At 39.7% G+C, this 15,184-nt stretch overlaps 1 protein-coding gene across 1 annotated transcript in view; it reads right to left on the bottom strand.

Moving 5' to 3' along the window:
• LOC100021996 (O-acyltransferase like protein-like) overlaps nucleotides 1-15,184 on the bottom strand; it is an 83,126-nt gene that overhangs the window by 39,773 nt on the left and 28,169 nt on the right. The window contains exon 4 of the mRNA XM_016431629.2: nucleotides 6,204-6,339. Coding sequence (XP_016287115.1) covers nucleotides 6,204-6,339 — 136 coding nt within the window. The remainder of the gene's footprint in view (nucleotides 1-6,203; nucleotides 6,340-15,184) is intronic.

Genomic DNA, 15,184 nt, shown 5'->3' with positions numbered 1-15,184 from the left:
CTTAAAGGGTTGTATAAATGCCAACTATTATTATTATTTCAACAGGCTGAATAATGACCTATATTTAAGAAGACATACTTTAATGAAAATATAATACTGAATTTGGATTTAAAATGTTAACTACATGAGTAAAATCAGGGAAGATTTTGCTTAATGGCTATGGTGCCAAGGGGGGGAAAAACTGGTAGTTTTAATGGTCTGACAGTTTAATAGTAGCCAACAGTCTCACATAATTGGCACCCACTCACCCAATGCAATTTTAGGCTTCATTAATGGAAATAAATTGCTTGTATGCTCCTTCTAAAGTCTTACTCTGATGCATCATCTTGGTATGGAAATGATCCTGGGCTCTTGAAGGCTATGCCAGGGGATCTCCAGCTCTTCCAGGTCCTTCTAAGCTGGCAAGATTTTTTATTAGGGACCCAGCAATAGGCTCTATGCCTATCATTCAAGGAGACATATTCTAAGTAGGAGAAGCTGTCTGTGGGGCAATATATTTTTCAGGCACCAAGACTCAAAGGGAATCATAGAGGAATTGTCTTCTACCTTGGGGGAGAGAGCATGGGTGGACTAAATCATTTTCTTGAAACAGTGTTTAGAACCAGAGAGGAGAGGTGATAGTACACCATACTAAGTACTCTTCAGACCATGTCTAGAGCACTGCGCCCAGTTTTGAGCACAAGTATCATTTTAAGAGGGAGCACTAACAAACTTCCATGACCAGAGGAGAATAATCAGAATGGAAAGAGGACTTGACACTGCAAGTCAGATGAGAAATTGAGGTTGTTTATCCTGAAGAATAGAAGATTTAGGGGATAAATGATAATTATCTTTAAATATCTAGAAGGATTATACAAAAATTGTGCAGTTCCAAAGGAGACAATTAGGAACAAGGGGTTCTTTGTAACTTCTTTAGAACTTTAGAAGAAGAACAACTTTAGAAGAATCATTGAATGTGAGAACCAGGATGGATCTCAAAAATATCTTTTCCAGTCTTCTGAAGTAAACGATTACAGTCAATAAAAATGTATTAAGCAGCTACTAGGTGTTAGGAACTGTGCTATTCCTAGGGATACAAAAAGAAGTGAAAGATAGTACCTATTCTCAGGGAGCTCACAGTCTAATGGGACCCCCAAACACAAATGAAGATATGTACAGGATAAATTGGAGGGAAGCTGCTGGAATTCAAGAGGATGGGGAAAACGTTCCTATGGCAAGTGATATTTTAGCTATGACCTAAAGGAAGTCAGAGAGGTCAGAAGGTGGAAATGATGAGGAGAACCCATGAGGAACCCACAAAGTATCTATGGAGTGGTGGAGGAGGAGAGTATAAAATGTAAGCAGGCTGCAAAGACAGGATGTTGCTAAGTCATGAAGATCTTTGAATGCAGAACAAAGGATTTTATATTTGATCCTAGAGATGAGAGGGAGCCACTAGAATTTCTGAGTTAGGGGGAAGGGGCTGGAATAGTCAGAATTATGCTTTCAGAAAAATTGCTTTGACAGCTGTGTGGAGAACGAACCAAAATAGAGAGAAACTCGAGGCAGGCAGATCTACCAGAAGGCTATGGCAATAGTTCAGGAATGAGGAGATACAGGGAAGAAGTTTTACAAAGGTAAAATGGACAGGCCTTGTCTATTGGATTGGATATGGGAGATGAGGGAGAATGAGGATTGAGGTTAACACAAGTAGGATGGTGGTAACCTCAACAGTAATAGAGAAGTTTGGAAGATGGAAAAGCTTGGGTGAAAAGATGATGTGTTCAATTTGGGGCATGTTGAGTTTAAGACATCAATGAGACATGCAGTTGGAAATGTCCAGCAGGCATCTGAAGATGTGAGTCTGGAGGTCAGCAGAAAGATTAGACTGGATGAGAGTACATTTGAGAATCATTGACATAAAGATCATAATTAAAGCCATGACATTTCTAAGTGAAATGGTAGAAAGGGAGAAAAGAAGGAAGTCCTTCCGAGTGGGGTCTTGGAGCATCCCCATAGTTAACAGGTATTTCCTGGATGAGTGTCCAGCAAAGCATTCTGAGAAGGAACAGTCAAATAAATATGAGGAAAATCAGAAAAGAGTAGTATCCTGAAAACCTAGAGAGGGAAAAAAAAGGAAAGAAAAGAAGGTGACCCACAATGTCAAAGCTTCAGAGAAGTGAAGAATTAAGTTGGAGAAAAACCCATTAGATTTGGCAATTAAGTGTATGGGGGCTAGCCTTTAGAGTAGAGATATCAGAATCTGAAGAAATACTGAACCAGATTAAAATGTAATTAGATATTTAACAAAATAAATAAAAATACAACATAGATTTGATAATTTATGGTTTTCTAAGACAATATGTCCATTTCTATTTGAGTTTAACCCTCTGCTCTAGAGATTGCTCAGCTTGCTTAGAAAGGTATCCTGAGGAGATGGTCCTGGACATACTTAGATCTCCTAAAATGGATGGACTTTTCATGGGCAATCAATTTTGCCCAGCTGCTTAACCAGATTGGGCTGGTTTTAAAACTGGAGACTGAGACATTCGCTCTTTTTCTGACTCTCTTTCCTCCTAGATCTCTTTCCTACTGCTCCCAGAGGGTGAAAATCACAGTTCACCCACAGTGGGAGTGCCCTGAACTGATCCAGGGGAGGGAATAACTTTTTTTCTCTCTCTTTTAAGACTTGATGGCTTAGCAGCATTTGTTCTATTGTCTCACTTGTCCTCAGTTTCAGGTGCCGGCAGTGATCCCCACCAGACCCAGATCATCATCCAGTAATGGTGACTTTGAACTAGGATTCCAGGCAAGATGTCCCAGCCAGCTAACTTGGCAGGGAAGCCAGGGAGTCCTGGGCCCAGAGCCCGAGGAGGGTTTTGGACTTCTCGCTGGGACTAGGCTCTACAGGAACCAAGCTAAGCTGTTTGTATATTGTATACCCTTGATGTGACTATTATCTGTGGTTAAATGGAACTGGTTCAGAGGAACACTGAGGGAACTGTGATAAGGAAATGAGCAGGAAGGGATGCTGCAAAGGAAGAAATTCCTCTGGGAAGGCTCCAGAATTCTGGAGAAGTGACAGAACTGGTTTTCTTTCTGACAGTCAGGCAGGAGGCTGGGTTTGTCTAGTCTCCTAGGGTGGACCTGGTGAACTAGCTGTTCTCTCCCCTGTGGCTTTCCTTGTGATCCATCTTGCCAACTACCTGTTCCTGTGTATGATGTTGATGCTGACTGAGAGATATTCCTACAGAGCTGCCTGAGACACCTAAAGCCATCTGTCAGTGAGACCTTCCCTTTGAGCCCTGTTCCTGCTTAGCTTCCAGCCTTACTACCTCTATCACCATCTAAAGGGGGATTGGGGTTAGTGAAGTGTCTTGTATTATAGGAGCTGGGACTCTTAGGTAGAGAGGTAACTGACAGTGCAGATACCATCTCTCTGAAACTACCAACTAGATTTGGTGGGAGGTTTATTTAGATTCTTGAGACAGATCATCCCAATTCCCTTCCCTTCCTTCCCTTGTCTTAAATAAACCCTGTTTCATAGCATTTGGTAACCTGTAAGCTTTTCCTGTTGGCCTTACCAAACCCTGTGTCCTTCTGATACTGGTCCTAAACAATCATTCCTTGACCTACTAGAATCCCATTATCATCAGGTGTCTTTCTAGAAACAATTATTTTAGTTCTATACCGTTATTTCAGAACACACCATCAGTGGGAGCTTTAGCTACTAGCAGAGAGCCTAGACACTCCCCAATCTCCTTCAGGGCGCCAGAGAACCCAGAGGAAGGAGTGAAATGTAATATACCTGGGCATTAGGGGTCAGGGGGCCAGCTTTACAATAACTGTGGAGAAAGCAATTTCAGTGGAATGATGAGTGGAAGCCAGAAGTCAGACAGCAGAGAGTTCAAGAGAGCGAGAGAATAGGAAATGGAGGCACCTATTGTAGAAGGTCTTCTCAAGGACTTTAGCTACAAAAAGGAGAACTATTGGATTATAGCTGGGTGGAGGGAGGATGGGGGAACCATGGGCATATGCATAGGTGTAAGGAAGGAGCCAGTAGTCAGGGAGAGGCTGAAAGCAAGTGAAAGAGTGGAGATGATAGAGAGAGCAATCTGGTGGAGAAGACAGAAGGGAATGAGATCACTTGTACACAAAGAGTGGTTTGCCTTGGCAAGGAGAAGGGACATTTTGATTATCCCATGAATAAATGGGCAGTTACAAGGCAGTGCTAAGATTTTAATTCATCTCTGCTAATTCCCAGTGTAGAAGTCTTTCTGTGCCATGCATTCATCCATCCATCCACCCATTCATTCATTCATTCATCCATCCATTTATTCTTGAAACATTTCTTAAGCACCTACAATATTGCCTTTGGGAGCTTATACTTTAATCAGAGGATCACTAACTACCCATCTGGTAACAAAGTCCATAGCCAAGTGGAGAAAAGTCATCAATGATACATAGAATGAAGGGGGGCTTCCTAGAGGTGAGGACATTTGAATTAGACTCTCAAGAGTGGGGAGCATATTCTACATGGAACCATATGAGCAATTACAGTTACAATTCACATTTATATATTATGTTTGCAGAGGCCTATATGATCTCATCTTTCTGAAACAACCTTGTGACACAGGTGCTATTTTTATAGCCACTTTACAGGTGGACATAATTATTTATGATAAATAACAAACATAATGCCCATAATTATATCTACTTCGATGGTTAGGAACTAAGATTTAGACAGGTGAAGTAATTTGCTCATGGTCATGGAATCACTGAATATTTAAGGCATCATTTGAGACCAGGTCTTCTAGACCCCTGCTTAGCACTAAGTTATGCTTCCTTTCAGAATGGCAGGGCTGGAAACATGCAGGGAATTCACGAGGAAGCACAGGGTCTTCATTTTGTCTAAGGCAGTGTTTCTCAAAGTATGGGGGGCTATCAGGTCAAAATGTTTTTTTTTCATAATAATACTAAGATTTTCTAAAACAGTAAATATCAGTAGATATAACCCCCCCCACACACACACACACCCCACAAATTCTTTAGGCCCCTCATTCATTTTTGAGAGTACAAACGGGTTCTAAGAACAAAAAGTTTGAAAAAATGTTTTGGAAAAAACTCATTAAGCCACATTTATGTACTAGGCACTGTGCTAAGTACAAATATCTTAAAATATCTCATTTGATCCTCGTAATAACTCTGGGAGATAGACCCTATTATTATTCTAATTTTACACTTGAAGAAACTGAGTCAGAGAGGTTTATGTGACTTGACCCAAGTTATACAGCTAGTGTCTGAGGCCAAATTTGAATTCAGATCTTTCTCCCTGAAGACCTAGCACTATCTCTCTGTATCTTAAAGTGACTAAGCTAAAGCCAAAATGTTCAATTCAAATAGAAATGGAGACCACTAAACCATACATAAGGATCCCTGTGGGCTGCATGTTGACTGAGAAAACCACATGTTTATATATTTCCTTTTATTAATACATTGCCACATTAAAATTTGATAAGAACTACATTTTAATTTGGTTTGAGCCGTACCCTGGAGTATTGTGGGCTGCATGCGTCTGCAGGTCCCTGGTCTAAGGTATAAAGTACCTGGAAGGGAATAGGACAAAATAAGGATGGGAAAGTATGGTGGAACCAGGCTCTGAAAGATCCTGAATACCAGCCTGAGGAATTGGAATTTTCCAAGCAACAGGGAGCTACAGAAGACTTTTGAGTAGAGGAATGAGATAAGCATCTCCATAAATAGAGATAACATTGCAGCAATGTGAAAAATGAATTGCAGGCAGAGACAGCAGAGGCTGAGACAGGGAAACCTAAAAGATTTTTCAGACCACTTGTTTTTCTCATCTGTAAAATGGAGTAGGAGTGGGAAGAATCAATTCCAAGATGATTAGTAAATGCTTGTTGAATGTTGAAAGAATGAATACACTTTAAGGTTTCTTCCAGCTCAAAGATTCTTTGATTCCCTACAACTGGAGACAGTGGAATCCTGGGGTATAAAGTCAACTCTCCCACTATGGCACTAAACCATCTTAGGTGTTTTTTCTTTTTGCCTTGCTTGGACTAAACTCCGATTTTTCAAAATAGAAGCCATACATTATCTCAGAGCCATTCTATAAATGAGAAGTCAATTCTATTTACTTTAAAGCTTGAAAGGATCCCCATGAAATACGACTTTACTAGTCAGACCAAGGCTTTTATACTCACAGACACAGACCAGTAAATGCATCAAATGGGGGAAGTCTGGGTGCACATCTGGCAGTACGCCTAGCTGAGGAGGTTGAATTTAAAAAGAAGTCTAGCGGAGGAGCTATAAATGAGATATTCCTGAATTTTAAAAGATCTGCCAAAAGAGAAGAGAATTATTAATAATGATGCTTTCTGTTTTCTCTATCTAAAAAAAATTTTTTTATCATGTAAAACACACCTCCATATTGGTTATTGTTGTAACCCCAAAATAAAACCATAAATACAATGAAGTGAAAGATAGTATGCTTTGATCCACATCTGTCTGACACTAACAGTTCTTTCTCTGGAGGCTTTCTGTCCTTATAACACCTTATACTTTCCTTTTTAAATTAAATTTTATTTTATCAGTGGTCAAGCATTTTTTTCCTCCTTGCTTCCCCACCTGCTGAATAAACCTTTTACAGAAATAATTTTTAGAAGAATGTTCTTTTCCAGAGAGAAGTAATAAATAGAAATAAGACATAGTTTTAGATGTGCATATATCTTTTTTTGTCAAATGATACCTTATCTGATGGGGGGAGGAGAAGAAGGAAGTTATGAGGATATTTTAATCTAACAAACAAATTGATAAGTAAATTTACATTTTACAAATTAAGTAGTTCAGCAAAACAAATCCTGACATGGTCCATGTCCAAAAATGTGCATCTCATTCTGTCTGGCTTCAGCAGAAGCACTCTGGAATCATGGCCAATCATTCTGTTGATAGGAAGTCTTACATCTTCCAAAGCTGTTTTTCTTTTCAGCTGTTATTGTTAGAGTATAAATTGTTCTCCGGGTACTGTTCATTTCATTCTATATCGGTTCATATAAGTCCTCCAGGATTTCTCTGCAACTATCTCTTTCATTATTTCTTATAGCACAAAGTATTCTGTTATAGTCTTATGCCATAATTGATTCAACCATTCCCCATTCTCTTCATTTCAAATTCTTTGTCACTATAAAAAGAGCCACTATCAATATTTTTTGCATATGTGGGTCCTTATCCTTTCTCTCTTTGGGGTATTAGTGCTGGATGACAGCTCTACCACAATTTAGTAGCTTGGGGATATAATTCTAAATTGCTTTCCAGGATAGCTGGACCAATTCACAGCTTCCAGAGGTGCATTCGTGGACCTGTTTTTCCACAGCCCCTCCAACATTTTTTCCTTTTCCTTTTCTGGGCAACTTTGCCTACATGATAGGTATGAGATATGAGCATCCTCAGAGTTCTTTAAGCCTTTATGCTTTTCAAGGTGCTTGCCTATCTTCAATCTCATTTGATTGTTTTTAAAACTTTTTTTAATGCTTTAAGCATCTATGAATGCATTCATTTGGGTGCCCCTGCTACTGATCCATTGATGATAAGTCCTTTTAAGATCGGGGAACTAGATGATGCAGTGGACAGAATGCTGGGCCTGGAATAAGGAAGGCCTAAATTTAAATCCAGACACTAAATAACTATGTGATCTTGATTAAGTCATTTAACTTCTTTTTGCCTCAATTTCCTTAACTATAAAATGGGTATGATAAAGGGACCTAGCCTGCAATATTCTTGTCTGTTCTATAGGAAGCACCTTATAAATGGATATTCCCTTCCCTTTCATAGATTTAGAACTGGAAGAGACCTTAGAGGTCTTCTAGTCCACACTCTTCACTTTACATACAGCAACTGAATGTGTTTGGTAGGAGGAATTTGACTTAAGAGTAGGAGTAGATGGTCCCTCTCTAGGCTGTTATATTTGACCACCTTCCACTTTGGCTTCTCAGCTGCATTTAAGTAATGAAACACACAGCTCAGCAATTCAATGGTTAACCACATTTTTGTCTTAGATAAATGGTTTTAGAATAATAGCACAACAGAAAGTAAGACCAAATCTCAACAAACAGATATCAGGAAACAAACTCATTTTTCTTGTGGGGAGAGGGGGAGAGGGAAAGAGAAAGAGGGGGGGACAGACAGACAGAGAGAAGGAGAGAGAGAGACAGAGAGACAGAGAGAGAGAGAGAGACAGAGAGAGAACATCAGAACATCTCCAGTTCTGGGCTCAGTGGCAGAAATGGCCCCAGTCACACTATGCCCTTTTCTGGTTTGGCTCCATGTAGCTTGGCAGCAGTCTTTGCTTTGGCTTCTCAGTGTTCCCTCCCCTGCTCTTGTTTTCATGGTGACAGTGCCCAGATCATACCCACTCCCATACTCAGTCTCAATACAGGGCTATCAGGGTGATAGCCCTGGCTTCCCCCCAAGTCTCCAAGTGCTCATGAAGCCCTCTCCTTTCTGAATTTCAAACAATGGAGAACATTTTGAAAATCCTTATTTAGATAACACACATGTATATACATATACAGATAATATTGGTCATTCACCTCTTAGTAAAAATAACATAGATTTCTTCTCACTTGGGAGAAGAAAACAAAAAAGCCTTGACATTTGGAAGAAATGGCATTTATTTTATCTGTGTACCTAAAGATTTTTTAGTTTGGTGGTTATGTTTTGAAGGAAAGAGTGTGATTTAAATTTTTAAATACTATTTGTAATTAGCCATTCAGAAATGTCTAAAATGAGGTTTTTAATCTACTCAACAGTAATTTTGATAAACTATTTCCTTTAGTGAAATAAATTTACTGCTGAAAAATCATTAAAACAAAGAAAATCCTTGTTTAGAACTTTGTATGTTATGGGTATGGAATCCTTGGTGTGCAAACTTCTTCCACTTGATTTTGCCTGTAATTTGTAGTCTTAGAGAAGTAGTTGGAGGGCATTAAGAGATTAATTGACTTTCCTAGGGTTACACAGTCAGCATGTGTCATATGCATGACATGAACTCAGGTCATTCTGACTCTGAGGCTGTCCGTCTCTTTAAACCACATTATCCTTTGGTGAAATCACAGATCCAGACCCCCCCCCCAAAATCACAATAGCTGTAAAACCACAGTATTAAATTAAATTTAAATTAAATTAAAGAACAAAGAGTATCTCTATGGACCCTGATTAAATGTCCATTCTATTCCATGATTTCAGAAAGTAGCACATTTCCCTCATGCTTGAGTCTTCAGTTCCCAAAGAGTACAAGTTAAGAGCAGCTTGAAAAGCCATCATTCTGTTAATTTTTTTTTTTTGAAAGCCCTTACCTTCTGTCTTAGTATTAACTCTAAGACAGAAGAGTGGCAAGGGCTCGGACTTGTCTATGGTCACAAAGCTAGGAGGTGTCTGAGCTCAAATTTGAACCCATGTCCTCCCAAACTCCAGGTCTGGTGCTCTATCTGTTGTGCTACTTAGCTTTCCCTATCACTCAGTTTAAATTGAAAACCTCTCTGGCTCTACCTCATACCTCAGCCTCATAGCCAGATGCCAAAGCAAGTTACAACAAAGGTTATCTCAATTATCCCAGGATCCAGACTCCTACAGAATTACAGTAATTTGGAGGCAGCTCTCTTAGGGCAGAAATCTGAAGCATTACTGCTTGGAAGTAGGAGGTGGGAAGTCTGATTTCTGGACATGTCCTCTACTGCTGATGAGCTGGGCCAATTTGGTCAAATCATTTACCTCCTGAAACTTAGCAACTCCACCCCCAAGTAACACAAATGGTACTCCTTGTCCTTATTCCTATGAAAATTCCAGGCTGGGTCATTGCAAAATGACTTCACCATGGAGTTTCCCAACAGTGCCAGGCAGTATGACCACACATACCTTATGACTCAGCAAGTATCACTTAAAAAAACACTGGGCATTTACAAAAGACATGGGGGAATCCAGAACAGTTTGGGAAGCTTTTGAGACCACACCAAAGGGTTCAGATGAGGTCTGCTCTAGACCTAAGAAGCCTACATTGACTTCAAGCTAACTAGTATCAATGATTGAGTCAGACTGATTCCTATGAATCCAGAGAAGTCCAGAATTGGGGAAAAGAAGACAAACTTGATTAGAAATCAGATCTGGGAGTTCCATGACCCTCTGAGAGAATCCAGTGAAATTTAGATAGAACCAGACCTTCTTTAAACAAATCCCATAGTTCTTTTTCTTCCTCTTTCTATGCTAGTCAAGAGATCTTTGATGGAGAAAGTGTCTGAAGTTCGAGAGATGTCTCTAGTTGTTCAGTTGTTTCATGCATGTTGAACTCTATTTCACTCCATTTTGGACTTTCTTGGCAAAGGTATTGGAGTGGTTTGTCATTTCCTCCTCTAGCTCACTTTATACATGAGGAGCTGTTGTTAGCTGTTTTTCAATCATTGTCTAACTCTTCATGACTCCATTTGGGGTCTTCTGAGCAGAGATACTGGAATGGATTACCATTCCCTTCTCCAGATCATTTTACACACGAGGAAATTGAACCAAACAGGGCTAAGTGACTTTCCTGGGATTACTCAGTTGATAAGTGTCTGAGGTCAGATTTGAACTAAGAAAGATGAGGCTTCCTGTCTCCAGATCCAGTTCTCTATCTGCTGTACTACCTACCGGCCTCATACTTCTCTTACATCCTCCTAAATTTCAATGTAAAGTGTTTGTACCTAGAGATAGCATTCCTTAATAGATTCCCAGGTCAGCAACCTATCAGCTGTGTGACCTTGGACAAATTACTTTATTTCTGACCTTCAGCCTTCTTATCTTTAAAAAAAAAAGGCATTGTACTAGACAATTATATAGTTGAAAATTTGAATGTCCCTAATGTTACAGAATTATAGAACCACCAAATCCCAGAACTGAATGAAACTTCAGAGGCAGAGGCTGTCTGTTTTTGAGCAAGAATCCCACCAGTCTGTGGTCATCACATCTTGGCTAGAAGATCTCCAGGGAAAAGGAACCCACTTTAATCCCCATCCAGTCACTTGTATGTCTGGATAACAAATTGTTAGGTAGATTTTCCTTGCATTTGAGCCTTAATTTTCTTCTTTGCAAACCACCTTTTGCTTTTCCCAGGTCTTCACATTCTAGAATATTAGGTGATTACTTACTTGCAAAATTGAACTAGACAACAAGTAAGATGTCTGCCAAATGGGATCATTATGTAAAGTACTTTGTAAATAGTTCTCTATATAAATCTATATCTAAATGTAATGGATAGAGTGCTAGCTCTGAAATCTTAAAAAAACAAAACAGAACCAAAAAACTACCACCCTCAATAACAAAAACCTTAAGTCACTTCAAGGTGATTTCACATGAAAAAAAAAATTCTCTTACTTTTAAGAGTGCAATATAGGGCCCTTATGGGAGATTACTCCCCCATACATTGGTGAATTGAATGAGGAGGAGAGAAGGGGTTGAGAGACTGAGAGGGGAGAAGAGGTTGATCTTCCCCTCTCTTCCCTTTGGTGAAGACAACCTCAGTTTGTTTCCCTGAGGGACAGGGTTTATCTCCTCAGAGATTTGGATTGGGAGGTAGAGGTTAAGGACTGGAGGAGAGGGTTTAGAGAAATGACTCACTGTCTCCTTTCTTGGTCTTAGCTGTTGTTGAGAGGAAGGATAGACTTTTCTGTCTCTGGATCCTCCCAATACCCCAACCCCTACTTTCCCTTTGAAATCTGGTTCACTCCCCAACCCCAGTCTTGAGCTTATCCTTCTCTTTGGGAAAGAGATATGATTCTCCCTATATCTTTAGTCCCCTTCTTTGATTTCAGAAAGTAGACAGACCTGATCTTTACAGTAACTCTTTAATGGAGAATCACTTAACGAAGAGGAAATAAAAGGGTTGGATAAGGAAAGTGAGTGACAGGAATCCTTAAAGACTGGCAGTCTGATCCCCCCCAAAAAATATTGGGGGGTCCAAGCTCTAAGCCTTGACCCCTTTTCCGGTCCGTTGCTGGTTGTCCCTATTCTTGAGCTAATCTGTTTATTGCTAAAGTTCAGGATAATTGGGGAAAGAGAGGTGGAGAACAGCCTTGGAGGGAAGTTCCTCAGCTTTTCTCAAAGTCCAATCTACTATGTTGAGCTGAGTTAAGCAGAAGCTTCCAGGGATCGCTAGGAAAGCCTTTGGTGTCCAAAGGGGAATCCCCAGCCTTTGAGACCTTCTTGTCAGGCTCTCAGCTGAAGGAATCCAGTTGAAGTGGCAGTTTCTGAGTTCCCCCTCAGCCTCTGTTCTTTCCCTAGAATTCTGGGTCACTTCTTTTCTGCCCTTCCCTCACATGGGCTGCTTCTTGCTTCACTGGATCTAATTTCTCTCTTTTGCCATTTCTTCTTTTTGCATATTCTTCCCTCTTACAAGAGTTAAGACTACTACTTAGTAGTCTTACTACTGGGCAGCTAGGTGGTACAATGGATAGAGTCATGGGCTTGGAGTCAGGAAGACTCCTCTTCCTGAGGTCAAATTTGGCCTCAGACACTTATTAGCTGTGTAGCTCTGGGCAAGTTTTTTAACCCATTTACCCTTCTGTCTTAGGTGTGATTTTACAATAGAACATAAAAGAAGAGGGAGTAGGGGGAGAGAGGGAGAGAGAAAGAGACAAAGAAAGAAAGAAAGAAAGAAAGAAAGAAAGAAAGAAAGAAAGAAAGAAAGAAAGAGACAAAGAAAGAAAGAAAGAAAGAGACAAAGAAAGAGACAAAGAAAGAAAGAAAGAGACAAAGAAAGAAAGAAAGAAACTAAGAAAGAAAGAAACTAAGAAAGAAAGAAAGAAACTAAGAAAGTGAAAGAAAGAAACTAAGAAAGAAAGAAGCAGCTAGAGATACCATAAACAGGAGGGAGTGCATTCCAGAGTGCATCCCACTTTCCCAGGGGAAAAAAGTATACATGATACACTTTCAAGTTCAATCTACATTGCTAACATTTTCTTTAGACAATTAACAAAACAATAAAAATCAAGCCCTGATTTGTGGTGCTGGCTGATTTCCAAGGTATAAATGATAACAATGAAAATTTAATAACCTGCTTTCCCAAAAGAGTTTGAGCTGGCTCCAATGCACTCCTGGATTGATATATGCAAACATATGGAGACAGATGGATTGAAATGTTAGAGGAACAAAAAGGCATTCAGTTTGTTTGGAACATGGAGTATATGATGAGGAATAATAAAGTCTGGAAAGATAGGCTGGGTCAGAAGTCAACATGCTTTAGGCAGCTAGGTGGTACAGTAGAAAAAGCTCTGGTTCTAGAGTCAGAAAGATCTATGTTCATATAAGGCCTCAAGATACTTCCTAGCTTTCTGACCAAGGGCAAACCACTTAATTAACCTCTGTTAACCTTGGCTTTCACAACTGTAAAAGAAGGTAATAATAATAATACCTTCCTTTCAGGATTGTTGTGAGGATCAAATAAGATATTTTCAAGCACACAGCACATTGCCTGACATATGTTGTTGCTGAATCATTTCAGTCATGTCCAACTCTTCATGACCCCATTTGGGATTTTCTTGGCAAAGACATTGGAGTAATTTGCCATTTCTTTCAACAACTCATTTTGCAAATGAGAAAACTGAGGCAAACAGGGTTAAATGACTTTCCCAAGGTCACATAGCACCTGAATATCCTCTGCGTCTGGATTTGAACTCAAGTCTTCCTGACTCCAAGTTTGGCACTCTATCTACTATGGCACCTATCAGGAGACTAGTTAAGAAGCTATTGCAAATCTTATAGGTGACAAATGATGAAGGCTTGGACTAGGAGTATGGCCATGTGAGGAAGAAAAAGAGTGATAGAAAAGATCATGTAGAAGAGAATGGTCAACCTTTGGCAACTAATTGGATATGAGGAGTGAGTTGGAGCAAAACATCAAGGATGACTCAAAGGTTTCAAACTTGAATAACTAGACTAAGAAAGTGCCCTCAAAAGAAATAAGGGAGTTATGAAGAGAGGTAGGTTAGCAGAACGAATCTCAGGAGACAGACTGACAGAGAGAAAGAGAGACAGGCAGACAGACAGAGATAGACAGAGAGGGAGAGAGACAGAGAGAGAGATTATGTCATATGCACAGAAATGATCATTGAGCCTGCCATGGAGGACTTCATCAGTACTTCTAGCTCCAAACCCAACCAGGAAACTCCCCATCACTGAATAGCACCAGCCTCTTAATCCCCCAAACCAGCAGAAAATATTGCATGTGCTCTGTATAACCCACCATGAAGAACACACCCACTCATGCTCTAAGTTTCAGGCTTCTATTATAAACTAATAGTAACTGATAAGATTTGATCCTGTGAGAAAGAATTCCTTTTTTGTAATCCTTTTTAATCTTTCACATACACATTCACCCTTCAGCTACCCACTTCCAACCCTCCCCTAGACTTTTATTTAACAGTGCAAAGAGATTAACTTTCTTTAGTATTAACAAGAATTCTGCCCTAAGTTAAATTAAAAATCAGATCATTTCTTTTTGTAAAAAAAAGCATCAGGACATGTCAGCAGGTCAAGCTAACATCTCATTTCAAGTACACAGGAACATTTCAACTGTTTAATTTCTGGGAACCAAAGACCAGCTTGTCCAGTATTTCTATCCACCTAGATACTCTGTGCCACCAGTTTCAGACATGACATGGATGATGAACCAGCAGAGGAGGCTGAGATTGAAAAGACAAATAGGCTGGAGAACCAAGAGAGCAGAGTTACAAAAGCAGAGGCAGGAGAGGATGTGTGGGAGGAGAAGATAGTCAACAGTATCAACAGATGCAGAAAGTTAAGAAAGCTGAAGACTGAGGGAAAGGTCAAAAAGTTTGAAAACTGGTTAGGAGAGTTTCCGTGGAGTGATAAGGGCAGAAGCCATATTGCAAGGAGTTGGGAAGCCAATTAGAGAAGAGAAAGTTGAAACAATGATAACAGAAAGCTTTTTCTAGGAATTTGGCTAGAGAAGGGAAGGACAATAGCTTGAAGGAATTGTTAGGTTGAGTGAAGGGTTTTTTGAGGGTGGAAAAGATAGGGCATTAGTAGGCAGCAGAGACTGAAAATTCATTATTTAAATGAAATTTATTCTTTTTAAGAGCTACTGAGAAAATATGTGGTTCGGTTCACAGTTTCTTCTAAAACCTAACATCAAATGTAA

Source organism: Monodelphis domestica, chromosome 3, assembly GCF_027887165.1.
Source record: "Monodelphis domestica isolate mMonDom1 chromosome 3, mMonDom1.pri, whole genome shotgun sequence".
Classification (NCBI taxonomy): Eukaryota; Metazoa; Chordata; class Mammalia; order Didelphimorphia; family Didelphidae; genus Monodelphis; species Monodelphis domestica.
Note: the sequence above shows the minus strand (reverse complement) of the source record. Positions and strands in the feature narration are given on the sequence as shown.